The sequence below is a fragment of the Drosophila melanogaster genome, chromosome 3R (genome assembly GCF_000001215.4).
Source record: "Drosophila melanogaster chromosome 3R".
Taxonomy (NCBI): domain Eukaryota; kingdom Metazoa; phylum Arthropoda; class Insecta; order Diptera; family Drosophilidae; genus Drosophila; species Drosophila melanogaster.
In genome coordinates, this window is record NT_033777.3 from 15629559 (window position 1) to 15657261 (window position 27703).

Below are 27703 nucleotides of genomic sequence, written 5' to 3' on the forward strand. Positions count from 1 at the left end.
GGCGTGTCATCGCTGAGCGGCTGCCAGCCAAATTGGCTACAGTAAAGCATCCGCCGCATTATCTTCATCTTCATCACGGTCCAAGTGGCGGAGCCCCCTGGTTCGCCGGGGCCCAAAAACCAAACCGAAACGGGGCGCCCACAATTACGTTTGAGAACTGCAAACTGCAAATGGTCGGAAAGGTTTGTGCAATTTTTCTATTGAATTCTCGCCGAGAGCTTTGCCGCTGGAGTGGATTCGCCACCCGTTGCTCCTTTTCTCAGCTTGTCTCCACTTGCCTCCTGGCCGGCAGCGAGGCACGTGCTCGGAATTCCAAGCAATCGCAAGGACTCGGAACGAACACAAAGATGGCAACAATGTGGCAGATACTTCTTCTTCTCCGGTAGTCAGTTGGAGAGCTCAAGCATTATGATTGATAAGTTCGTTTTGTGAATTTTTCATAAATTAGGCAACAGCTGCGCCATCGAGAGGGTGGCGACCCATCATCGAGTGCCCAATCGTGCGCCATTTGTCTATTTTAATTAAAGGAACTCGCGCTGATCGCCTTCATATCCTTATCGTCCTTCGTCCAGGATCCCTGTTAATCCTGGCTCCATCATTGTGGCGCCCTTTGTTTGGCATCACGCACGTCTGGCTTGCTTTCGGCTGTTAATCAGTTGTTAAGCGGTGTGGGAAGTGAAATTTTAATAAAAGCTTTAACATAAATCAAATCTGTGTTTCTGACCAGCAGATGGCGCTGACTCCTTCTCCTCTGAGGAGAAGAGATTCCGCTGTGATTTGCTACTCTTTTCCATTCGCCAACGCAATTACTTAATTATTGTTCTACTAGATTGTGATGGCTAATGGGTTAACTATAATGGTTACCTGAAAAATGGTATTCTCAAGGTATTTTAACCGTATACAATGAGCTCCATAACTTGCGTTGAGAAAACTACGCATCTTAATAATAACATTACAAAATAGTTTGGATTTATACTTATGATTCGTTTTATCTACTAATAAATCACATTTATAGAAAGCCACCCCTTAATTTTCTCCTCACCGCAGCAGGATATCTTTTAAGCTCCGCCGCTGTATCATCTTTCCCCGTTTCTTCGATGTGACCCCCTATTTAACCACACGGCAGCAGCTTTGAAGGGATTCTCATTCTCACATTTGCAAATAATTAAGTGCCATGGCGGGGCAATTTAAATCGCGTGCTGTCCGAATGCATTAAGGCACATCAAAACCGAGATGGCGACATCGGCTAACCCCAACTCCAACCTCCTACCATATTCCCCCTACTTATTAACAGCAACGTAATCTGAATGCGAAATCAAGTCGCAGTGTACAGCCCACAATATCAGTTGACAACTGTCGACGGTCGTCTGGCAGGCATTTAAACGCTTGTCAAAATTATATAAACTGCTGTCAGAAGTGCCGGCGGGAACTAGGGAACTTTTTCCGCTACGGTTTCCTTTAAAGTGCAGCAATACACTAAGCCAAAAACTAACCAAAGATGCTGGCTACTAAACAATGCAAACAACTCAGACCCAACCTAGCTAACATTAAACTGGTGATAGAGGAAGAGTTCTCCATGGGGTCTTACTACGATATATATATGCTTTAAACACACATATTTTCTCAGTGCATGAATACTTACAGGGCCTGCAGTCGGAACTCTTCGTTTCTGTGACAATTAATGCGAATTTCGACATCATAATTAAAGTGCATGGTGACGACGCTGGGTCTCGTCTTGCGACCGGGTCCATTATACTTAATGAGTGAGCCAACGGAACTGAACTGAACCAGAGGACCCAACCATACTGCACTATATACTATATACTACATGATTCCCGGACCGACCAGACCAGACCAGACCAGCAGAAGTAGAGCGGGCCAGACCGGTCCCAGACCCATTCACTTTTGATATTTGCATATTTTCACATGTCATTCGGCTTTTTGGCAGTTCTTTTCCGTCCTTTGTGCGAATGCAATTGCAGTTGCTGTCTGAGGCGAGATCTTCATGCGGGAAGTGGGAGTGGAGGGGAGGGGAATCCCCACTCCTGCATCGCATATCGCATAATTAGCCGCAGACTTTTGCCGCTTGACAAACTCTTTGAAGAGCTCCCCCGACCGCAGACACGTGTGCATCTCCCAGGGATTCCGTTCACTGTTCAGTGTTTGGCTTATTTATTGTGGGATGTCTTAATTTATGAACGACTGTCAGAGCCCTGAGACTTTCCATCGGTTTGTTTGCGATGGCGAAAAAGATCGGCAAGAGACAAACGGATCCATTCATTGCACCCGTATGACTCAACCCGAGTCAATTCAACTCCTGGGGCTGTGATTCATTCGGCGTATCCCAAAGTATTGTTCCTCAATCGCGATAAGCAATAAGCTTTATCTCCGGCATTTGGCATTCAAAATTTATGGCTTGCAAAATGCTTTTGGCCTCGGCTAAGTTCACTCTGCTCAGCCCTCAAGTGCAATCAAATAATTGTAATCTCTTTCAAATTGCAGTTAAGTTCTACTTCCACTTCTTATTCCCAACCACCCACGCCCACTTGATTATGCTGATGAGCACGTAGCTGCAGCACAAAATGCACTTCTGGTTGCCCCCAAAGAAGAGTGCTTGGCAAACTGAGTTTTTCGGCAATCTTAATTAGAGTAGATAATGCTGATGGCTTTGGGTGCTTTTCCGGTTTGGATTTATTTGCCCAATTCGATTATAAGTACGAGTAAGTGTTGGTCAGCGAAGCGCGGGGCAAAGTAATGCTTAATTCGAAAACTTTTCCAAGTGCGTGACAGTTGAACCAGATTGAAAATGAACAACTCTTTAAAAAACTCATTTCCTTACGGTTTTTTGAATACTATGTCCTTGGAATAGTTTTGTAATTACTACTGAAACTTAACTCTTGAAACAATTTGGTGATAACATAAGTGCTTTAACCAGCACTAGAATATTTTCCCAAAGAAGTGATCTCGTCTGCTGAAAGCCTCCAGTGGAACGCACTTGATAAATTGTTTACTTTGAAATTAATTACTCTGCTCATTGTTTTCTTGGCCGACGGAAGTTGCTGCCATTGTCCGCAAGGGGGCGCTGTATTAGCCACGTTAACCGAACTCCATTGTGCTGCATAAATCAAGTTTGCAGCGCCCTTAGCAGCACTTTCAACACTTTTGCGGCCCAGCCAGCCGGCTCACATTTATGGTCAGAACCCACACCCCACATATTTTTTGTATGGCCCGCCGATCGTGGCAATAAAATTGCATTTAATTACACGAGTGCAGTGGCTCAAGTGGGCGAAAAGCGGGTGGGAATGCCTAGCTGGGCGATGTGGGATGCCGAGTAGGGTTGGCCATCGGGGAATTGGCGTTGGTTTGGAGCCGGGCCAGCTCTTCATTGTTGCGCGCATTTTTGAGCTCATTAAACTGGCTGCAATTGTTGCCATGCGTTGCGTGAGTACTCTGCTGCAGTTTCTGCCCTTTTGTTGGCCGGCAATCAATTTGCAGTCAGCAGTCAGCAGTCGACAGTCTGCAGTTTGCAAAAGTTGCAGAAATGCAAAAACGAAATTATATTTGCGGGGCCCAGGCACATCATTAAAATGCATCGACCTGCAGAACAAACGAGTCGAACACCTCTCGGCAAAAAGCTTCGCCTGCATTTGTGAGGAATTTCAGAAAATCTCCCAGCATTTCGAAGAGGAAATGGCCCGAGCCGTAGTCCATAATGTTTATAATCAGTTTGTGGCAAGCATGAGTTTTCCTCCACTCGGTAAAAACAAACTGTGAACAAAGAAATGGGCAATTCTGGCAGAGGTGAGTGCAATCAAAACAAACGAGTAGCCTATGGGTCTTAAGAAATTTTCAAATAAAATTCATATATTCAAAGCAATTTGAAGAAGCAAACGTTTAACTATGTACTTTTCAATTATTCTAAGCTGAATTGCTTAGAACGTGGCCTGATTGGAAGCCCTTTAAAATGGTTAAGCTAACTTATTTTATTTAATTACACATATTTCAATTTCTACTCTTTGTACGCAACCTGTGTGATATCCCAGAGAATTTTAAGTAGTTCTCCCCCTCTTTTGTCAACTTTGGTCCATGTTTTGTTTGGCTGATTGACTTTTGCATGCAATTTCCATGTTTTTGCTTAACGCCTCAATGATTGCCAACAATGGCGGCAGAAGTGGAAATCCATCCCGTAGTTTTGCCAAGATGGCGTGTGGCAGGGCCATAAAACAGCCTAAACTGCTTAAACAACCGTCCTATGGCGATTGTAAAAAGGGCCAGTCACACACAGTCGCAGCGACTTTTTCTTGGGAATGCGCTAAATGAATGCAATAAACCAACTAGAAGGGTCCCCAACTCTTTGTTTATGGCCACACTTCGCTGAACTTTGGTGGCAGCTTCGATGCCCTGTCTCTTTCTGTTGGGCTGTCTTCGTCTCTTTCCAACTTATCGGTCTCCGATCGCTGGCAAATGGCAACAATCAGCGTCTGGGAATTGCAACTGCAATACCAAAAGCTACACAAACTTCTGCTTGGACTCCAGCTTGTCCGATTTTGTTGCTCTCGAGAAGCGGGAGCAATCAACGCATTGTCGACAGGTGGAAAACTTCATGGCCAATGAATTGCAGTTGCCAAGTTTTAACCCTTTCACATACCCTTTTGTGGGGTATTTTCATTTGGGGTTTAAGATCTCATAAATAGTAAACGGATCTGTAAGCAGAAATATTGTATAATTTTTAAGGATACTTATAGAAATTGACGTACATTTTATCGATTTCAGCTTATCTGTTCCAACATCTTATACGATCTTCCCTGCCAAGGAAGGGTATTCAAAATGCTGCTGTTCGAAACTATCGTTGTTTTCCACTTTATTTCGTTGCTGGTGTATTTTGCTTGGCCTGAAGCTGATTTTGCTGCTGCCGCAGACTGACAGCCGCAGTTTTAACCTTTTTTTCTCTGTGTGTTGACGGCCAGTAATTTGTGTTGTTGCTGTTTGTTGGTTGGCTGTCGGCTGAAGGGAAACGCCAGCAGCAACAACAATGGCCACAAACACACATGCAATTTTGTGCATTAAAATTTCACACTGCGTTCGCATGTTTGTTTGTTGGCTTGTTGGTTTGTTTGTTTGTTAGCTTGGTTCGGTTGGGTTGGTCGAATGCCTTTTTTTTTTTTGTTGCTTTTCGGTCCCTTAACTTTTTTGGTTTTTGGCCAGGGGAGAGCTCCTTTGGCCTGATGCATTTACTGTTTAATTTGGCATGCATTTTGTAGCCACCTTCGTCCTTTCCCAACAGTTTCTGCTGATGTCGCCCGCCAGAAGCAGCTGACAACAAAATGGCGATAGTGTCATCCAACCCCTTCTCCTTAGTCATTGCACCTGGCTGAAAGCGAGGACATCATCGTCATCGTCTCCTGTTAACAGCCACGTTTCTGGCCCTAGTGGGCGTGGTCATGACCAACTGGGTTGGGCAAAAACAGGTTAAAGAGGCAAAGGGCGCCTTTAATTTGCCACAAATTTAATTAAGGCATCTCACCTGCAATCAACTCGGATGTCGACGAATACTGGCTAAAAGGAAACGGACTGTCTTCACAAATTGACAAATATGGTTAAGAGAAATCCTTTTACATCAAGCTCTTGAAAGATTGCCACTCACTGGAATTAATTTCAATAAGCACTAAATAAATGGGTATGCAAAGAATGTGATATATTTTTCATATGCCACTATTTTTGACCACGCACTTTCCGACATCAGCTACATATTTTTAATAAAGGACTCAGTGTACTGGTTATTTGAGTATACAAGTTAATAAGTGACTTCACTTTGGTGATAACCTCCCCGTAGTATTGAGTATATGTAAATATTAATAAAATCGCACGATTAGCCCAGACCTCAGTTCATTTTATTTATTTGAGTCGCGATGAAATCAGCTGCCTTTCTCGTCATAATCTCAGTATGCCAGTGGCTTTGCCGCTTTGGAGAATCTAGACTTCTGGAGCCAAATTGCGGAATTCGGACTATGCCGTCCTTTCACCGAACGAGAATCATCGGCGGCAGTGATGCTGAGATCACTTCCCATCCCTGGATGGCCTATCTGTACAACGAGTTTCATTATTTCTGCGCTGGCACACTGATAACCAATCGTTAGTATATTTGACATCCTCTTCAGCACACCACTAATAATCTTTAGCTCAGAATTCGTCCTGACGGCCGCCCATTGCATTGAAGCGTCTAAAAACTTGTGAGTAAATCGAGCTAGAATCCATTCTTAATTGGAAACTGAACTAATTCCTCTTACAGAACAGTTCGTTTGGGAGGAAGTGGACTTACACGAAGTGACGGATCCATGTGCCAGATCACAGCTGAGGACTACTCTGTCAGCATGGCCATCAAGCATAAGTACTTCACTCCTTCGATCATGCTAAACGACATCGCCATGATTCGCCTTGCGAGAACTGTGAAATTTTACGGTAGCTTTTATTTCGCACCCATTAATTAGCTCCAAAATAAAAAACATGATCCACTTCATTGCAAGATCACATCAGGCCGATCTGCATTATCCTGGACCCGGCGGTGAGACTCTTGCTGGAGGACGGTATGACGCTCATGGCCACCGGTTGGGGATTGGCTGACAAAAGAATGCATCCACATCTTCTCCAGGAAGCCCCCATCACAGTGATGAATAGGAATGTGTGTAGCAAACTGTATGACGTCGCGATAACACAGGGTCAAATCTGTGCCGGAGACAAGGAGACCAACACTTGCTTGGGCGACTCGGGCGGACCACTTGGAGGTGTAGTCAACTACTATGGAGATCTTCGGTTCGTCCAGTACGGGATAACAAGCTTCGGTGATATCGAATGCCGCTCACCGAGTATCTATACAGATCTGAGCACCTACTCCGGATGGATTAATATGGTTGTGAGTCAATATAGAAAATAATTTCTATTAATTATTACCATTAGGAATCTATTTTGAAAATAAATACATATTTAATATTTAATTAATTCGTTAAAACAAGAGATCCTTTAGTCGCTTCGTATTTCATATTTAATGCGTTTGAAGACCATATCTTTTTAGGATTAAAAAGAACTCAGAAAGAAATGAGCTTTAGATGGTACATTCATTTTCCTTCATAAATATATATCATGTTCGACTTATATATCAAGAGGTAGAAGACATTTGGAAAGTTTCATGACGATACCTTTAAAACCAAGAAACTGTTCTTGATACTGGTCGAGAATCTATTCTGACTAAAATCAATGTACCCTTTGGTGAGTATAAACTATGGGCAAACTATGGGGCAACCTGGGGAAATAGTGAAAGTGATTAGATATTAGGGTATAAACTGTGATCTTTGGACAGGATTCTGTTACTCTGCGACACTCTACGTATTTGGCAAAACAGAATATAAATTGAAAAGCACTCAGATTTCTTCAGAAGGATTTCTGAGAAATCCGAATCAACTGAGTTTTAAATAATAAATACTCTGGCTTCCCGATAAGTCCCATAATTTTACATATAAACACACTTTCAGTGAATAAACAAGTTCCCCATAATCGAAGCATGATAAGCACGGTGGTGGCTATAGATCCCAACGAATCACCAATCAGTTGCAAAATGAATGTCGTTGTGGTAGGACTAACGTTTTTCCTACTCCCGCTTCTGGGATCGACTCAATTTCTTGACATGGCCTGTGGGATTCGAGCTCATAGCCCCAGTGTTCCACGGGTCAAGAATGGAACTGTGGCCAGCTTGACTTCGAGTCCCTGGATGGCTTTTCTCCACTCAACGGACGGAAGATTCATTTGTGGCGGATCTCTGATCACGAATCGTAGGTAAATTGCACCTATTCGACCAGCCGTTTGTAATCTTGGTATTTTCGTGCAGGTCTGGTACTAACTGCCGCGCATTGCTTCCTTGATAGAACAGAGTTGTAGGTTTTGAACTAGTAAATCATTAAAAATATAGTTCATATAACATAATTTTATCCTGTAGAGTAGCTCGGCTAGGAGAGTATGACAGAGAGGAGTATGAGATGTGTCACGATAGTTACTGTACCTATAGAATAGAAGCTATGGTGGAGAGAGGCTTCCGGCATCGACATTACAATCCAATGACGATGGCCTACGATATAGCAATTCTTCGTCTGTACAGAAAAGTGCAGTACACAGGTTGCACACTATGTAGACTAAAAATATGCCTTTTACTAACACTCTATCCTATACAGATAATATAAGGCCCATCTGTATTGTAATAGACCCCAGATGGAGGAAGTACATCGACTCCTTGGACCCATTGACTGGCACTGGATGGGGCAAGACGGAATCTGAGGGAGACAGTGCCAAGCTCAGGACCGTCGACTTGGCTCGCAAACATCCGGAGGTTTGCCGGAGGTATGCCACACTATCCCTGACGGCCAACCAGTTTTGTGCTGGTAACGAGAGAAGCAATCTGTGCAACGGCGATTCCGGCGGTCCGGTTGGGGCATTGATCCCGTACGGAAAATCGAAACGTTTCGTCCAGGTGGGAATCGCTAGCTTCACAAACACACAATGCGTGATGGTTAGCGTTTTTACAGATGTGATGAGCTATGTCGACTGGATTCTCGCAGTGCATAACTACCACAAATAACTACTTTCCTGAAATGATTCAATGAAAAAAATAAACGACTCATAGCTCTTTAATGAGATTTTTAATTTAATAATTTAATGCTTGTATATAAAAACTTATTGAAAACACTTTCAGTTTGAAACGCAGCCCTAAAATTGTCATTCTACAAAAGCTTGTTTTGCATTTGCTTCACATCTAATGCAAATCCCCCATTTTTGGTAATAGCAAAACACTTTTCACAATCAGTGGGCCATAAAAAGGAAGTTTTCCAACGGAATGCATTACGCTAATTAATTCTTGATATATGGCTAGGGAGCTGTGGCCAAAACGAGGCCACAAACCTGCAACTGGGCGTAAAAAAGAGACGGCGGCAATAAAGGGGAAAAAATAACACAAAAAAATGGAGTTTCATTTGCTCCATTTTTTTTTTTTTTTATTCGTAAATTTACTGGACAGTTTCTTCTTGAGCTCTCTGCAAATTCGCAAAGGCAATTAAAATTTAGCAGACTTTAAAGCTGCGCTCCAGTGACAGATGCCGCGGTAAAACTTTAATGGCAAAAAGGGAAAAATATGAAAAAGCCAGCAGGCAGGGAGGAAATGACGGGGGAAACAGCGAAAGTGAACAGTTGCCAGGGTCTGGGCGGTGTATCCTGGCACGGATTCTGCATCTTCAGCCTTAAGTTTTTTATTCATTTTTGAGCGCCACATGTGTCCCCATACACAGAGGGCACTCCCCATTCACTTGTCTTAAAGTTTATTCATAAGTTAAAGAATACGCATTGAAATATTTAAAACCATGACCAACGTTTGTTTAAGTACTTCGAAGTGGTATCCTTTGAAAGATTTGAGATTTAATCTCTATATATATTACATTATCCCTAGTCTGATTTCTGGCAGTGCATTTATACACTTGTGGCAACGTATTTCCGACAGGAAACCATTCGCAGCCACCGCCAAAATGTGGCAACATCGCCAGAGACAACAGAGGATGAAGGAAGCTTACTTCCTATTCCTCTATGTAGACCCGCGCCTGGAACTCCACATACACATCCTCGCACTCCTCGTCCTCCTGGTACTTCGCTAACCAACTGCTAAACGCACTGAGAACTTTCCCACACACATACTATACTATATGCCACATTCTGCCGCAGCGAAAGTGCGCGGAAGTAATAAAACATGCGTGAGGCGCGGAGGCTGCAACTTTGCGACGCTTGTTGCACTCGCTATTGCAATTGTCTGGAAAGTGTTGCGACATTGGTGGTGCAGCAGGAAGATGGGGTGCTACAGGGGGATGTGTGGTGGGAGGGGTGCCCGGTGGGTGGCAGCATTTGTGCTTAAGTGCCGCAATATTTGTAGAGCGGCAAATATTTTCCATGTAATTTATGTCTGCGGTTAGACAAGCATATGGAAGCTAAATCATAACTATATGTCTTAGGATCAGAACGCTAAATCATAACTATACGTGTTAGAATCGTGGAATCTATTATGCAGTTAAATGCAACAATTATAAAAATTCAGTTGAATTTAAAATTCGCTTTTATAAATTTCGAATATTCAAAAGGAATCAACCTTTTTTGAAGACATATGTACCTATGTATACAAAATAAATCACACAGTTCTTCTGGCATATCCGCTTTAGGGCGAATAATTCAGGACCTTTGAAATGGGCATCTTGCAACCGATAATTGCCAATGAGGCAACTGTATCAGGTGCTATTCAGCATGATTTGTGTTTGCCAAAATAAGAGTAGGAATTAAGTCATCGAAAGTGAAGTTAATGGCTGGCCGCAAGAGTCAGGCAGGATACACCTACTGGCGATTCGACGGAGGAGGATCCTGGACAACAGCTGCCACACAGGCACACCGAGCACCTCGATCTCGATCTAATTTAGGCGTATTAGTTGCCCCGCAACAAAGGGCAGGGTGAATTCGAATAAAGGCAAGAACAATACTTAGACGGACCTTTTGTGCTCCGACTTGTTTCGTTTCGAGGATCCTTGAGCACTGCGATAAGGCGCTGCTAATGGCTTCATTAGGCTGTGCAGGTTCAAGTGAAGGTTCATCTTGAGGTTCTCATCTGTTTGCCACATGCCGGGAGGCAAGAACCCAGCGATCTGTGGATCTCTATGAGGACTTTGAAGTAACCGCCGCTGAAGATCCTTCGTCTTGCGTCTGTTTAGATGCAATGCAATGATTACAATTCGTTTCGTGAAATTGCTCAAGAGGCAGCAGCTAATATTTTGGCATCGCTTGAAGAGCATATGAGAAATACGCGGCGAAGGGGAAGAGATTTCCTTTTAGAAAAATATCCCCATAAAAAACGTCTGATGATACAAATCAAATTGCCAACTCATAAAGTGCCATGGATAGAATGAAACATTTAATGTCGGAAAGTTTTTATTACAGTTTTCGTTTTCGTTTTCCTTTGCTCCTTCAGCTGGGTGAAATGCCCAGGAAATTCACACCTTTTGGCCACAACAAGGGCCACGGCCCGATCTCGCCATTTTATAGCCCCCACATTCGACTTTTATGGGCAGTTTTCTTTTGAAAAGAAATTAAAATTATATAACCGCATATACCAAATATATAAATATACATTATCCAATAAAGATGTGACCCAGCGGAGAAATCATTTAGGGAAAAATGCACAAATTGTGTTTTTGATTTGAGTGAAACGCATTCCTCGACAAGTGTCATTAAAAATGTTCTCGACTACACCGCACTATATGTACAAAGATACAGATACTTAGAACCGAATTTGTATGCAAAAGCAGTGTTTGGGGTCTCGTAAAGCATCGTCTGAAGTGAGTGCACATAAAATTTGTAATCACTTGGAGTACTTACATGCATAAGAAATGTTTCTTTTGTTTGAAGGGTTTCCCCAACCCAATTTCCCCATCCATTTTTTTGGTCATGTTACTTGATTAGTCAGAGGAATCGTTAAAATTGCTCATGAACTTGAATCGTAAAATCGTATATCGGAGCAGATATGTGCATCTATATTATTTCGTTTCATAGAGTTATGATTGCTGTTTGGGTTATAAAAATGTTAATTGAAACTTGAGGCGAAGTAAATGCACTTGTAAATTAATAGGCGAGATATATATGTATATCGCGTTTTCCTAAGAAAGCAGATGTATCAATTCACTATTTTTATGTTATAAATGTAATAAATCTTATTCACGAATCAATTCGCATCGCAATCAACACTTGCGATCCGAAACTCTTTCTTCCAATCCATAAAACAAACATCCAGCCTGACATCACATTGTTAACAAATGTTTTCTTACAAGTTCACACCAAATGTTCACACTTCAGAACAGAAGGCAGTCGATTCTGATTCAAAGCAACAAAAAGGGAAAAGGTGTTAGAAATCAAAGAACTTGGCGCCGCCTTAAAGATGCAACAGCCAACGAGCCATGGAAGTGGCATATGTTGGCCATATACATAATTTTATTTAAGGCTCCTTTTATGGGCTTTAATTGCATTTCGATGGCCAATAAAACGTTCAGATTCAGCCAAATTAACGACGGGAAGTGCCAACAAGCCTACAAAGCTGGAACTTAATTAGCGTCTTCTCAAAAGTCGGGCCCTTTGAAGACCTGAAGTCCAGGTGGCGCCACAAAAAAGTACTCATTATTATTGTGGCATAAAACCACGGTTCAGATTACAAATTCAACCATTTTTGCATTGCAAATCCCAGTCGATTAATTTGTAATTTCAATCTCTGCTGCATTTGTGCCATGTGTAATGCGTAAAATGCAAAAATTCAGTTTAGTGGAAAATTATAAAAATTATATTGCCACATTTTGAATTGCACTCGGCCTATGCCTAATTGAATATTTATCAAATGGATAGTCTGGGGGCCAGTTTATGCAAATAATCATGGCAAATGAGCAGCGAATGCCCGGCATTAAATGAATAAATTGTTGATTTCGATTGGGGAATTCCGGTCGAGGGATTCGAAGTGCAGAAATGCTATGTAAACTCTCGATGACAATTTGAGGCTTATATTGATTGCTGGATATGTATCGCAGGCCCTTTCCACTATCTCATTCATCTGCTTCACATGGATAAGCATCGCAATTAGCCTGTAAATAGTAATTGTTTTCTCGATAAGTTACCTTCTGCCATCTATCCTAGTAGCCAAACTCCCTCGATTACCGAGTGTGTGGATCTACCTCATTAAAGTGCCGGTCTGTAATGGTTCCAATCTCCTTAAACGATTTTCCATACATAAGTGTATGTGCCGACAATAAGTGTGTCTGGCTTTGGTTACCACTGCCACTTGAGAGTAATTAAGAATCCTTTAGCATATTTTCTTATCTCGCTAAATGGCCTGATGATAGAATGGCACGACAATCATGGTTGGCGCTTAAGGGGGATCCAATGCTGCCTGCGCTTGATTAATCTCACTTAAGGATATACTATTGATATACTTAATATTACCTTCGTATGTGATAACCGTCTTGGATGGCTTCTTTTTTCACGATCCATCTTCGGAGTGCTCCCAAAGCCGAACCAGCACCTGCCTGAATTATCGCAACCTCTTAACTGCTGTGTTTACCTTGACCAGCCCACACGTTTTTCTCTCTACCGGGAATCCCTTTTACAAACAACGCCCCTTCTCCGTGGACGAACCTTCAAGTGCTCAATTGTGCAAACTCCTTGAATGGCCAGTAGATGGGGAGACCCGCCTCTGCTTGGCCAGCTGCTCCGCCACTGACTCCCGTGGCAGAGTCTCCGATCCTAAGCTCGAGCTCAGACTAAGGCTGGAGATCATTGTGAAATCGACACTGGGAAAAACAATTACAATAGCTGTCAAGCTCGAATATCAATAAAAGAAATTTTCAAACTATAAGAGAGCATTGAAGTTGGAGCTGGTTTCTTATCATATCATTCCGCAATGTTTCTTACTGTTTAAAATTAAATATATCAAAACGCAGTAACATGCTCCATCTATATTTTTCCCAGTGCATCCCCAAAGTCTCAGGCAGAGGCGCAACCCAACGCATTGATGTCGTTTGTCGTCCGTCTGGCTTATCGCCACGCACTTATCTTCCTGGCTGACGACAGGCGGATAATGGTGGCGGGATCGGGTAATCGGGAGGGATGGCAACCAGGAATTGGGATTCGGAACGGGAATGGGAATGGGAAGGCTTGAGGACCAGCGAGGAACGCTTGAGCGATCGTTGGCTAGATGCGATCTTCCTGGCGGAGGCTCCTTGGGCATGTTTGTATCTTAATTTCCAGGCGCGCATACGTGGAATTCTCGTGGGTTGTTGTTGTCCGGCGGCGTCTGAGTTACGGGTTGATGGCGCTGAAAGTGACACAAGTCATAAATTCCTTTTGTTGTCCCTTTTTGTTCGGTAATCGTCCTACTTGAATATTTACCTCCGCACACATGCGATCGTTTATATCGTTGACAATTTCGCCTGAATGGAGAGCTGAATCGGTTTGGTTTCGGGTTTTGGGAACGTTTCTTATCTGCAGTCCATTGCTCACCGATCTCAGCTGAGCTCTGGATGGGATTACCCAAGACGATCGATCGGTAGCAATGTCAGTGGTTCCTCCTTTATTTATTTTATTTGTACGTTTTTATTTTTTAACCTCTGTTCTGAGGATTTTTGTGGTCAATATTTGAATTATTTTTCGGCGCCTCGATCAGACAGGAAGTGGGTCTAATAAAATCATTTTGTGTGGCTAGGCTTAGGTGTTTGATGGCATAGATTGACATGTTGAATAAGATAGTGTGTTTTAGGGTTCAAACGTGAGGGTATCTGAAATTATCCCAAGAACTATTCACCATGCTTTCGCTCAGGGATATAGTTATAGTTATGAAGAGATACTATTTTATTTCCTATCACAAGCACTCATGGAATGTCGAGCCGTATACATTTTTAAATAGATCCCTTCATGGCATCGTCGCCTTCCATGTTTTCTTACCCATCGATCTATGGCTTTCCCTTCGGTCATTATTCATATCTACACCCCAGCATCGCACTCATAAATAAGTATAAGCCGGGAAAATGCATCCCATTGGCACCGGCTACTACTACAACTTGTTTACAATATCCAATTACCCCCAGAAAGGCCCCCCGAAGTGACAACCAAACAAAGCAAACAAACACGAATCGATCCGCGGAGATCCCAAGGAGATTCCAGTCAGAACCTCGCATGCAAGGAGTAGATGTCAACAAGTCGCCTGACTGGCAGCTCAAAAAGTAATTGTCAGGGGGGGAAATCGATGTTGGACCCCGACTTCACCTGACTACCTTCTATAAATTATGGAGAGCAAAGTCCCGAGACCCAGAGTCCCCATCGCGTGTGTCTCTCGGAGATCACAGACTCCCTCGACTGCAGAGTCCAGCCATCTCACTTATCTGATCATTGAGTGACTGCCTCCAAGTACGCTGAGCTCTCTGTTATCAACTCGAAGTCATCTGGGCATCAATAATGTCTTTGTTTAGGACAGCAGAGCCTCGTGACAGGTCCACAGGTAACCTGTACCCGTACCGCCCCCTGTCCACGTCCCCGGATCTGAACTCCATCTGCAATACCCCGACTTGGATGGGGAATAAAAATTCAGTGTTGACATTGCGCCATAAAAATAAAAACAATAAGGCAGACTTGAGTTCGGTGCGGTTTCCAGGAATTCTAAGGTCTGTGTAGCAGTCTGCGGCATAACTAGCAACTGGACCTCTTGATACACTGGAAAAATTAATTGCCGACTATGAAAATTGTATCGCAAAGCAGACCCTAAGGAAATTGTATCTTAGTTGCAGAGGAAGTACCTATTGCTGTCAGTTTGGTAGCAACCACTATTTCTCTCAGTGCACAGATGGACAGGTGAGCTGAAGGGGAGGAAGGGCCCTCGTTCTGTCGGTGATAAATGTGGATGTTGACATGTTTGTTTACACAAACTAATTTCTGGCTCCGTCTGCGGAACTCTCTCAGCCGGCAGTATTACCTAGATGTATCTCTATCTAATAATCGGTTGCTTTTTTCCCTCGGAATTCGCCTGTCTCTTTCGACATGTAAATTGCTGGGGCTGTCAAGTTTTTCCTTGCTTATTCTTTTATTTTCCATTTTCCAGCATTCGCGTGCTGTCCTCCGGTTGAAGTTATTTTTTTTGCACCCTACATGTTGTTGGGGGACTCCGAGTACTCTGGTTTATTAATTCGGGGATTTGGGGAATTAGCTTGGAGAGCTTGCTGGCAGTTCTGTTCTGTTATTTGTTTGCATTCGAAATGGACATAAAATAAATTTTGCTTCATAAATATGCATAAATTTATGTATCTGAAATAAATATATTTGTCCAAAAATGAAGCCTCATCTCGAGGGGATCAAATGAAGCGCATAAACAAAATTAATTGGACCAGGGACTTCGGCCAAAAAAGAATTGGGCCTGAAAACCAATGAAACAGAATCTGGCCAAATTAATGCAATCAAATGTGAAATTATATTTGGCCTAAATGTAGCACAGAAACACTTGGCAGTCTTATGAGATTAACTATGTTTTCTTGACTATTCAAGGTGGCTTAAAACCAATTGGTAATTGGCAAACTGTGTAAATTAATTGAATGTCCTGTTTATTCAATCATCGAATTGGGCCACTTAAATGTGAAATTAGTGTAGGATTACAAACAACTTTTGCCACAACCCAAATTAAATATGCATACAATTACTCTCGTGTAATATATTTATTGACGCACCTATCGGTTATGAAAGGTTACTTCATAATTGTTGGCCTACCAAATTGAAAAATTAAATTCAATGGGGCTTAATTAGATTCGGCGGTTGGTCCTGGCTTTGGTTTCCTGATTGCTTAATTCAATCGAAATTGCGGATTGCGGTCCACTCGATGACTGTGGGTGTGTGAAATGCAATATCATTCTAGTTTCCGCCACCAACAGACCACAAATGACACAATTACTGCAGCAACTTGTCAAACCATATGGGGCACATATCAAATCAAATGGCTGCCCATAGCTGAATAATTGCAACGAGGAGCTGCCACTCCGCCAGTTGCGCCTAATTTAGCAAGTGCAATGGCAGTGCCACAAGTGCCGCATAAATGTCTTGTCAAATGATGCGACTTTTTCGAGGAGCAGCCAAGAGCCCAACAGCAAATTGCATTATTAGCTGCAGCCGTAAAACGCCAGGGCCAGGCACCCAAGCCATCATCATCATCATCATCATCATCGTACTCATCATCGCCATATTCCGAGGATGACTTGGAGACGAGAGGCGCAACTCCTGCATCCCATCCTCCCCATCGAGGCCCATTCAGTTTGATGTCTGCCTTTTAACGGGAATGTCATGCAAAATACTTGCAGATACTTTGAATATTCTTTCCGTGCTTCACCCGCCGATTCACTCCTCGATTCTTCTGAGGCTTTGACAATTTGCCTCCATTGAGGCCAACAATGGATGCAGTTGGCGAGTGGAGTGGGAGCACCAGAGGCTCCAGCTCCATCCACCAAAACACGGTCGCACTGAAGAGCAGCACTGTCAAATCATAATTGGTATATTCTGATCATAATGGGTAATATCGCGATGGGCAGATGGAATTCCTTAAATTGCACAGCATCGCGCTGAAATTACCATTAAAAAGTGATCGCAAATTAATGATAATGAAATGTTAATACTTTCAATATAGAAAATCTTTGAAATAATCGTTTCTTAGTATGTTCATAAAATGGGTTTTCTTTTTAGACCAGAAATGAAGACCAGCTGCTTACATTTTGCAAAATCATTTGAAATTTCCCCAAGTGTCATTCATTCATCAATCAGTTTCAGCCCGAAATTGCACGTGCTGGAACGCACCAATAGGAAACTGAAGAGTCTGGTCGAAATCTGATTGTAAGCCATCGATAACCGATGTGCATATCCCGTTGTGCCCCCGTGGACTTCAGACAGTGAAACCGTTCCCTGCTGACCATCAAGTGCATCCTGCAACATCTCAATTTCAATGCAACACGCAGCGGGGCAGTGGCAGGGAAACTGAGGAAGGTGCCGAGGTGCTCGTTGTTCGATGCTCCCTTTGCCCAAAAAACCCGCCCAGAGCTAATGACAGGTTATCCACAAGAGATGCAAAAAGGAAACTGGGAAGCCACTAGTAAGCCAGTGGGCAGGAGAAGCTGTTCCAGTGGCCAGAGCTGATCGGCAGCTCCTGGCTACCTGCTAACAGCAATTTTCGGACGTTCGGAGGGGTCCTGCCCCTGTTGCCAATAAGTGTCTAATGTCTAAATTTCTGTGTAGCCTCGAACTCAATGGGACCTTTTACTGGAAATTCTCCCCTTGAGACGGAGCGGCTTGAGTTGGTATTTCGATTTTCCTTGTGTTTTTCTTTTTTTTTTTTTGCCATTGCATAACCCATAATTACCCAGGGACTGGAAGTCGGATAGAGTGAGTGATGTGATCCGACGCCTTTTGTTTTTCGTATCTTCCTTTTTTTTGTGGTTCCCAACTTTTGCCTGGTTTGGCTGGTTTTGGGCGCTGGGCTGGCTGCTTGTCTTGTTTTTCGGGTTTAACAACTAAATTTGAAAATTTGACACAAACAATGTCCGCAGTCGGGACTCTTGACAGCGTCTGAGGACGAGGATCGAAACTCTGCCTCCGGGTAGCCCGATGATTCCGATTCCGCAGTCGGAGCAGGTCTGGGCATATTTAATTAATTTATTTCCATCCGAGAGTCTGGCTGGCTGGCTGGCGTCGTGCCTGCTTTGAAGTGTTTCGAAATTAATTCGGATCGTCAGATCGCCGAGGTTGAGGCTGTGGATGAGGCCCAAAGATGAGGATGCCCTAACCGCAGGGGTGCTAAGCACTCCACTCCAATTTCTGACTTTGGACAAAGGCTTCCTGCGAGGCGCGTGATTTCTCGGCTCTGCTGCCCATCTGATCCCTATATGCGATATATATATATGTATTTTTTTCGATTGAATTTCTCGTGATTAGCACACGAATGAGAGTTGGGTTTTTAGTGGGGGCGTGTCCATGTGATTTGGCTGCCTTGCAGCTGCGATTCATGATCGCTTGAATATGTATGGGATTTATTTGGTTTTGGAGCAGCAGTATAACTCAGATTTTATTGGTCTTATTTTGTGAAGCGCAGTCTGGCAGGATTCGAAATGCATTCTTCTTTATTTTACCCAATTTAAATCCAATTAGTTACAAATGTTTATAAGCTTTACAGCAAAATCGAAATAATTGTTTGTGTTTCCCACACTATCGCTTGTTTTCTTAGTTGGTTTTAGGAAAAATTTTTGCGTCAGACATTTTTATCCTTTGAAATTCCTAAAGTGACACTTTTATTCCTTTCGACACAGCACACACCTCCCAAAATTAATCCCTGTCATCTAGAATCCCCAAACTAATGCAACAAACTCCCTAAAAGTGATTCCCCCTTTTTGCTGAATAAGCCCCCATTGTCAGCTTCCACATCTGCTACAGATTATATAATTATACAATTATATTTACATTAAAAATCTGTTGCTTTCAGTAATTTGTTACACAAATCGAGAGAAAACACACAACATCCAGAGCTCATTGAGTTCTGGAGAAGTAAACTAAACACATGTTTCTGGGGAAACCACCCCAGCGGTCCACGATATGAACTGTAAAACAATTCTTATTTTGTATTTTCTAAAATATTTCTGCTTTTTGTTATTTAATTTTCGAGAGCGTTGACAAAGAATTCTGGACAAACAAACAGGAAACCACAGAGAGAGCACCTCGATCGCCCGGGGTGACATTTGTTATGTCAATTCCCCGTGACACCCATCAATCCAATATCCAGTGTGCCATGTTCGACGGCTGTCAGCGCTTTTCCTCTCGGGGGACCTCCCTGAAAAGATCCCACCTTGTCCGAGGGAAGCGTTGAAGACCTTATCTTAAGTGCTTCTCCCTGGCTGCGCTGAAAATTGATTTCTGCGGTTGCGAAAATGCATTAGTTCCATGTGGCATGCCTAATTGCGTCCCTTTCACGATGTTCTAACTGTACTTTCTTCTCCGTGAAAGTCACTCAATCATCTATCTAACCGTAGCCAGTGCATATTTCTGCCAAAAATCGCCACAGGTAACCGGCCACTGTTGCCGGCTACCTGCAACACTCACTACTCAATGGGGCACTGCGAAAATTGTGCGGATTTCGGTTGGGTTTTTCGACCTATTGTTGCGGTTTTCCCAATGCGGATATAAAATAATATTATTCTTATTTAATTTTTAACAACTCGGAATTTTCATTCGTTTTTTTTTTTTTAATCTTAATTGCTCATCAGACCAACTGTTGTCCTTACCCCTCCACGGGTTTTTTTTTGGATCCTTGCAACACATGTTGTCCTTTTAATTTTTGTTTTGTTTTCCCTTTTGCTGATGACAATTTCTGTTCTAGTTTTCATGTCTCTGTCGTTCAGATTGTTATCTTAATGACTATATACCTTTTTGGACGGGAGACCCACCAAATGTTTAGTGAAAAATATTTCATTTCGTATTTTATTTCAACAACTGTTCTGCTCTCGAATCCTTTTGTTTGGCTCACATTTTCCACTTGGCCAGCGATCTTGAAAGGAAAATGTTCAAGTGCTTCAGCGTTCCTAGGGGGTTTTCTCATGCGCAGTACGGATTTTCCGGATTGATTTATCAATAGGCTTAATGTAATAATTTGTTTCTAATATGTGGTTTTTAACAGAAGGCAGGTAGTCGAAATCTGGGATTTTTCGAGTGCTTCTGGCCACCAGATGGAAGAGATCAATTCCGATGGTCTATCCAGCTCTCGGCTAAATTCTGCATGGATTAACTTTGGGCAGAAATATTGCTGACTAGATTTCCACTTTCCGGTGACCTGTTTGACTTTTCATGGCGCCTTCAATCCTGGTGGCAGCAATTAAACCCGTCACTGAGACACGTTTATGAGGAGCATTGAGCACCATTGTTTAGCTCTGGGGGCCACACACATGGAGCAACCCATTCAAGGTGTCCAGGAGTGGCGTCATCCATTGACACACACGTACGGATTCAGGAAACCCAAGTTCAGCCTCAAATGGGGAAACGCTCCCATCAAAAGTTACGATGGGGGGAAAGCGTTCAAATCCCAAGTTGCAGTTCCCCCCTTCAAGTACTCCTTCCCTATTACTCACTGCCCCTCTCACTCACTCATTCATTCATTCATTGCTATTCATTTAGGTTCTATGCAGGGTACTTTCAGAAATAGGGGTATACTGTACGCAAATATTATACAAGCAGTAAATGTTGATTGTTGTAAAATTATTTTAAATTTTTACTTTCACCACCATGTTGTGTGAACAAATTTATCAATTAAATTAGAAGAAAACAAGTAATATTTGTATTATCATTCGCAAACATCTCTATATGTAGAGTAAAATAAATGTTCCCTAAAATAATTTCTTAGAGTAACTAATGGATAAAGGGTATCTGGTAGCCAAAATCCCCAACCATTTCTTTCTCACTTGTTGTTACTGTTTTCATTTCGCTTTCAAAATGTGCCTTCTTATTCCCCTTGGAGCGGCAAAAACTCGACGCACTTTTCCAGTGCGTTTTGACAAACGACTGACATTCATCAGTGTCAGCCCAGTGCCGACACCCCCCATCCGTCCCCCCGAGTCACTGCATGGTCATACCCCCAAATCCCCTCATCCACCACTGGATTGCGGAGCCCCAACAAATCAAAGGCGCATTCCAGCCGCACTCCTCTCGTTTTTGTGCGAGTGTCTGTCAGAGCATCTGGAGCGCATTAATCGACACATTTTGTATGAGTTGATCAGGCGGCACACAAGGGCAGGGGGTTGGAGCTCGAAGAGACACTAAAAAAACCAACGCACATCCTGTACAAACGCTTTGAAGCCGCCCCCCAAAAAACGGGAAAAAAGGGAACCGAAACAAAAAATTATAAAACACTGCCGCATGAGCCGCACAAGCAACTTTTATTATAAACAAACGGGGGCAGCACCAACCACCCCCCGCCCATAGGAGGCACACCGCCGCACCATCTCCCCCTCACCCTGGCAAACGCGACTTGGAGCGGCAGTAAATTTTTGCATGACAAATTGCCGATAAGATCAGCGGCAAGCAGCCAGCGACAACGGCATCACTTCTACTAGCATCCAAAAAAGAGCAAGAAATAACTTAACTTAGTTTCGGAAATTCTCATATGTATACTCTTTCCAAGGACAAATAATTTAAAATTATATTCAAAATGTGGCACTATTATTTGGGGACCCAATTTAAACGATTCATGAATAGCTTATCAAAGTATTCATTTTCCTGAAACTTGAGTGAGTTATAATCTCTTTATAATAATTCTACAATCTTATATATTATACCTTATAATATTTTCTAATCGGCATCGTGGAATTGCTTTTTCAGAAAAAAAATACCTAAAAATTAGGTTTTTATATTTTTTTTGTTAGTTTTGCGTATGATTGTTACTCCTTAATTTTAAAGGGTAATGCCAAATTGAAGGGCCAGAAAACTCTCAGCGAGTGTGACGAACGATGAGTGCAAGGTTCTGTTGCCTTCACTTCTTGGGCAATCCATCTATCTCTTTTAGCTCACTGTGTCTTTCTCTTTCTGCGAGTGCTTTGTCGTGACGTCGTGTGCTGTGTGGGGGCTTTTGATGCCGGTGTTTCTGCTGCGTGGAGCGGTTGTTGTTGCACAACGCAAACAATTTCGCTGCAGCTCGTTGAAGTACAGTGGTTGCAGGTGCAATGAAAACATGCATTCATTGCAAAGTTAATGAATTGAGTAGACTGCTATTTCATAAAGTAATCTGGAAGAGAAGGTTATGTGGCCTGTTACATCTCACTGAGCATATATTTTCTTACATTAACAATGCTGGTCATATGAAAGCGTTTTTCCGAATAGATTGATGCATCCTTTTTCAACGACTTTGAACCACTGTGCTGCAAGTACCGCCTATCAGAGGGGTACGTAACCGTTTTTGCCCCGGGCTGGCGATGCAAAAGAAGGGAGCTCGCCTCCGAAGACAAGACTCAAAGTGAACTCAAGCCAAGCGAGTCGCGATTCGCAATTCCTTTTAACGATCGCTCATTTAACGCGTTTTGCTGTGCATCGTGGTTTTGATGAAGACATTGGGCCCCTTCTCTACCGCGATTCCCCCTTTAACGAATGCAGGCAAATTGAGACATTAAAAAACGCCAGTTTCGCTCGTTTCTTCGGGCTTCGTGATGATCTTCGTGTGGCCAGGAAATTTCACGGTATCAAAAATGGGGGGGGGGGGAGGGAGAGGAATAATATGGGGGCAACCTGAGCGAACGGAAGAAGGAAAGCAGAAACGAAGGGAAATTTAATTAAGGGCGTTTGCATTTCATTTGTTTTCATCGATGCGAGATCCTTGCCGAGTGGATGCCACTTCCAGCTGCATCTTATCTGTGGACAGAGGCGGTTGCATCATCCAGGCCTTTGGACATCCTCAACCGCAGCATAATCATCATCAGTTGGTCATCAATATGCTATCAATGTTTACGCATACATTTAAAATACATATCAAGTTACGCCACCCTCTGATACACAGAGAGAAATGGTTATAAATGCGAAAATCTAACTAAGATACTAAAAGAAATTGTGTTGGGATATTAGCATCTTTACCGGTAATATTGTCCTAGTTTTATGGTTATGTTGATTAGTTTTCACTTTTGGTGGTATTAATATAATATTAATATTAATATTAATTATATTTTTTCCAGTGCATAAATATAACAAATTCCGCTTAGACAGCCGCCCGCAGATCTTGCCGTGGTCCTCTCTTTCACAGGGCTAGACATTAACAAATGATATTTGATTATGAGACAAATTGTATGAAGCGCCGACAGAGTATGGATCTACCCTCTCTTTCTCCGCACATATAGCCATCTCTCTCGCTTATCAGTAGCCTGGCTGCTCATCCTCGCACTCCCAGCCTCCTGGGGATCATCAGACACTAGATGTGTTTGCTTTTAATTAGGCAGCGTGAAGTGATAGAGGGGGATGGGATGGAAGGGGCCACGTTAACGAGAATTTATGGGAAATTATTTTTTGTTGTTAATTTTTAATATTTCCCTGATACTACCAGCCAGCGCTTTTCCAAAAGTCCCCCCCATCTTTTGTTTGTCGAACTTTTCGTTTTGTTTGTTATCGCATTAGGATGGCGACGGGGGCGTGATGCACTCGTATTGCTTTTCTTTGCAATTAAATCAATTAACGCTGGCCTGGGTCAAATGCTTGCAACTTGTTCTCGTTGTGGTTTCGAGTGGGTTTTGTTGCAATTGAATTGATATTAATGCTGGATTAATATCGCAATAAATCACGAATTAAGTGCACTGTACGAGCAGAAGCAATAAAACTGCATGATTTGAAAGCAAATCTTTTGAAATTTTTGGGCAGTTTTCATTTTGAATTTTATATTTCAAGCGATTTTAAGTCGGTGAAACGTATTGGGTTAAATTCCTGTGAAACGATCGATAAGTTAACCAAATTTTCCGAATTTCGTGTTACTCCTATAAATGTTTCACCATAAAATTGATTTTAGCTAACCTTCAAGTGATATACAGCCCAGTTTGCCCAGCATCAAACCCCAGAACTGTGTGACTAACGCGAATTTGGCTAACCGTAGAAGCATAAGGAGCAAGGCTACCTTGCCAGAAACTTGACCTTGGCACCTCTGGAGAGGTCGGTGGAAAACCGAAACCAAATCGGAAACCAACTACCCAGCTGACAGCTACGCCATATGATATCATACTGTTTTAACCGTCGATAATTTGTTTATGCTCGGTCATCCCGGGCATTAGATGAATTCCCGAATGCATCATGCTGAGAGTGAATCTCTTGAAGGTTGTAGTTTAACAGCCTTCCAAGGTCGTAAATGTGCAAGGGCAATACAAATTGGCAACTACTAACTGGGCTCATAGAAAACGGGGACAAGCTCATACTGTGGCTAGCTGCGATGGATTTACGATCTTTGCCACGTCATAAACCATTTGGGTTCTTTTGCGACGAGGCCAAGCAGCTACAATGACAAAGACCATAAAAATCAATTACGACACGTTTGTCCCTCAACTTTGACATGACCATAGAGACCATAGAGAGCTGTCTTCTCTGTTAGTTTCCCTTCCCTTCCCTTCGACTACGACTTCGACTTCGACTTCATCTTCATTTTCATCTCGGATGCTGACTTCGACTCTGACACTGAGGATTTTATGACAACTCATCATAGCGTGACATGCCTCGGAATACATAGCTTCAACTTCAGCTATTCCACAAAGTCCGTCTATAATTAGTCATTAAAGCGTGCATTGTGAGGAAGATCCCTTGCTTTCCGTTCTATCGGAGATCTTGGGTGATTAGATCGGATTGTAGACCCAGAATTCGGATTCTCGGCGCAGAGAACAAAAATATCAGTACACAGCATTGAGCATATGCAGTGCATAAAAGATACATTTGGGATTAAAGATAGATGTAGTTGGAGTTATAGGAAAAGTTATTATTACATTTATTGATTATTTTTCGATATGGATAATTTTTCAGTAACACTGAAAACTTATATTCGTTTTCTTATTATTAGGATAATGTGTATCATGTCATGTGATGCACAGTAAGGGCCCAGTTGGGGTTGAGGTTCCATTTGAGGTTCCTTTGCGTGCTGCAGATTGGCGTGGAAATTCTTCACGCTACCATTATCTCGGCATCGACAAGTTTACAGCTCAATTGGCGTTAGTTCGTTTCCCGGATAGTTTAGCCATGCTGGATTGGGTTATCAAACTCCGTTTGAGTTATGGTTGCCCATAGGATGTTGTTTCAAACATTTTTGTGCCCAATATCCTGGTGAGTGGGTCAGCGACTCTAATTTGCTGCTAATGACGTCGGTCGACCGTCGATAATTGAGTGTGAACATTTTCCCAGGTACCCGCTGGCGGTCAAGGACATTTAAAGTGTTTCCGATTTCCCGAAAATATCCCGCTGCTCGGCCAGCCTCAAAAACTCTCAGAAAAGTTGTTAGGAATCATACTCGGCCATTAATTCGTTGCGGTAACAAGGTCGAAACGGAACCAAGCGACCCACTCACAAAACTCTATTTCAGCACTCGGGCTCCTAATTTCATAAATCCTGCGTCATAAAGTTATATTTATACATTTTCGAATATTAAACTAAAGCCCACGGAATCCCCGGCTCCTCTGGGAGTCCAATGTTTATGGCTAATGCCACTTCCATCGGTGCTTCGCCAGCCCCCAAAGGGGTGTAATTACGAGCCATAAAAAGCGACCTGACCGAGAGTCGACTGAAGCATGCTTTGGGTATTTTGCGCCTCGACTGCGTCAAAATTTTCCAAATATTCTGACACACTCGTGGAGAGCACAAGGAGTAGGTATGATGCACTCAGCAAAAAGTTGAGGAGTTGAAACAGAAACAAACTCAAGAGAGCCAATGCAAAATAAACAAACAATCTCGAAAGAATTTAATTGGTTTCCCCCCGTGCCTGATTCTTTATTAGTTGAATTTTATAATAAAGATAATAAAGATTTTCCAAAGTGTATAAATTCTCTAGCTCACCTTGCAACTCTCGTCAACGCTGTTGGTTACCTTTGACCCCTTTTCCGCGCCAGGACGATGCTTTAATCAAATTATGCTACTGTAGTGAACAGCAGTGGCCTTGCAAGCGGAATTTTCCGCTATTCGCAAGCCAAACATTTTTGCCAGCGCGGACATCAATTTTAATTATTTGAAGAAGGAGCAGGTTTTGCATTTCACACGGCCGAGGTTAAGGCTGCGGTTTAGGAGCTTTTCCTTTTCCGCGGTCGGTTTTACCCCACCCGATTAACGCGAGCTAACCAAAATCTGCTCAAAGAGATTCCCCAGATTGCCGGTGGATTTCCCAGGCAAACTGAGCGGCTTCTAAGGCTGCCGCCCTAAAAATAGTTTTGAGGTAACAATTGTTTGTTTGTTTCGCAGTCAAGCATAAACATTTTGTGACAAACAATCAAACAATTTGGCCTTTGATGTTGGATCGAGTCCTCTGCTGATTTCTGGCGAAAATCTCCAACCTCAGAGAAGCCGCCGCCTGCGATGTGACTTGGTTTTATGTTTAATTGTGCCAATTGCACAATGAAGTTTTCGCCGTCTTGTGTCCTTTTGTGCACTCGCCTGTGAAAGTGTCCTTTGAGGTTTGGTTTGGTTTGTCCTGGCTCTGCTCAGCCCTACCTGTTCCCTCAGAATTTTGGCCTTAGATAAACGCCGCCCCAGTTAAGATAGTAGAACGATGATGACAATGTCTGAATGTCTCAATTGGAATCGAAGCCCTGTCAGTGTGCTGTCTTTGACCCCAGAATTGAGTTGTCTGTGCGGCAGGTTAAAGGATTACCTGCTCATGTGCCGACCAGCTCCCAAGTCAGCACTTTTTACTGGCCTCTTCGGAGCGGGCCATCATTTGTCAGCGGCCCAAGCAGCCGAGCAGCCAAGTCGCCTGTCACCTCCGCTGTGGTGACACCATAATTTCTCGGCTAACTCTGAATTGTGGCCTTAATTGTTTGACTGACTTGTGGAAATGGGTAGCGGAATCAATGCAAGTTGCCCGGCGATTGTTTATTGACGTTTGAGCCAGCCGACAAAGCCGATCGGCTCGGATGAAACTGCCGTTTAATGGGCTACTTTAGGGCCCACAAAGGATTACGGATGGAGCGAAAGGAGCTGGAGGAGCAGGGGCACCGATAAGGTTGCCTAATGAGAAGCAAAGGTGTAGCCAACTTTTCCTCTGTTCCGACAAAATTAAGGTGATAATCAGACTCGAGCCGAGGACAATTAGTCGACGGGCTCAGGTGGCAAATCAATCGCGTATAATTCATGGATTATTTTGTCTGGCATTTAGTCGAGCAAAATGGGGTGAAAGTGATTGGATTAAAGGGAAATCCTGGCTGATATCGGTGGATATTTCACAGGAATTCCACGATTACATAAGAAGAAGGTGATGCAGTAGAAACATGAATAGTATTGTAAGTAAAAGGTTTTGACCCTTAGTCCAAATTACTTCCTATATATATAAAGAAAATGTTGAAACGCGTATGAAACTGTAGTCTGTAACATATGTTGGTCT

General features: G+C 42.8%; 2 protein-coding genes across 2 annotated transcripts; both read left to right on the top strand.

Moving 5' to 3' along the window:
* Positions 1-5909: 5909 nt before the first annotated feature.
* On the top strand, positions 5910-6931 carry CG43335 (uncharacterized protein; the record flags this gene model as incomplete). Its single annotated transcript, NM_001260192.1, has 4 exons — positions 5910-6132; positions 6185-6230; positions 6290-6459; positions 6525-6931. The coding sequence occupies 4 exons, from the start codon at positions 5910-5912 to the stop codon at positions 6929-6931; spliced, it is 846 nt and encodes a 281-aa protein (NP_001247121.1).
* A 678-nt stretch (positions 6932-7609) lies between these two features.
* CG43336 (uncharacterized protein) lies at positions 7610-8623 on the top strand (the record flags this gene model as incomplete). Its single annotated transcript, NM_001260193.1, has 4 exons — positions 7610-7823; positions 7880-7925; positions 7988-8163; positions 8220-8623. The coding sequence occupies 4 exons, from the start codon at positions 7610-7612 to the stop codon at positions 8621-8623; spliced, it is 840 nt and encodes a 279-aa protein (NP_001247122.1).
* Between the last annotated feature and the right edge of the window lie 19080 nt (positions 8624-27703).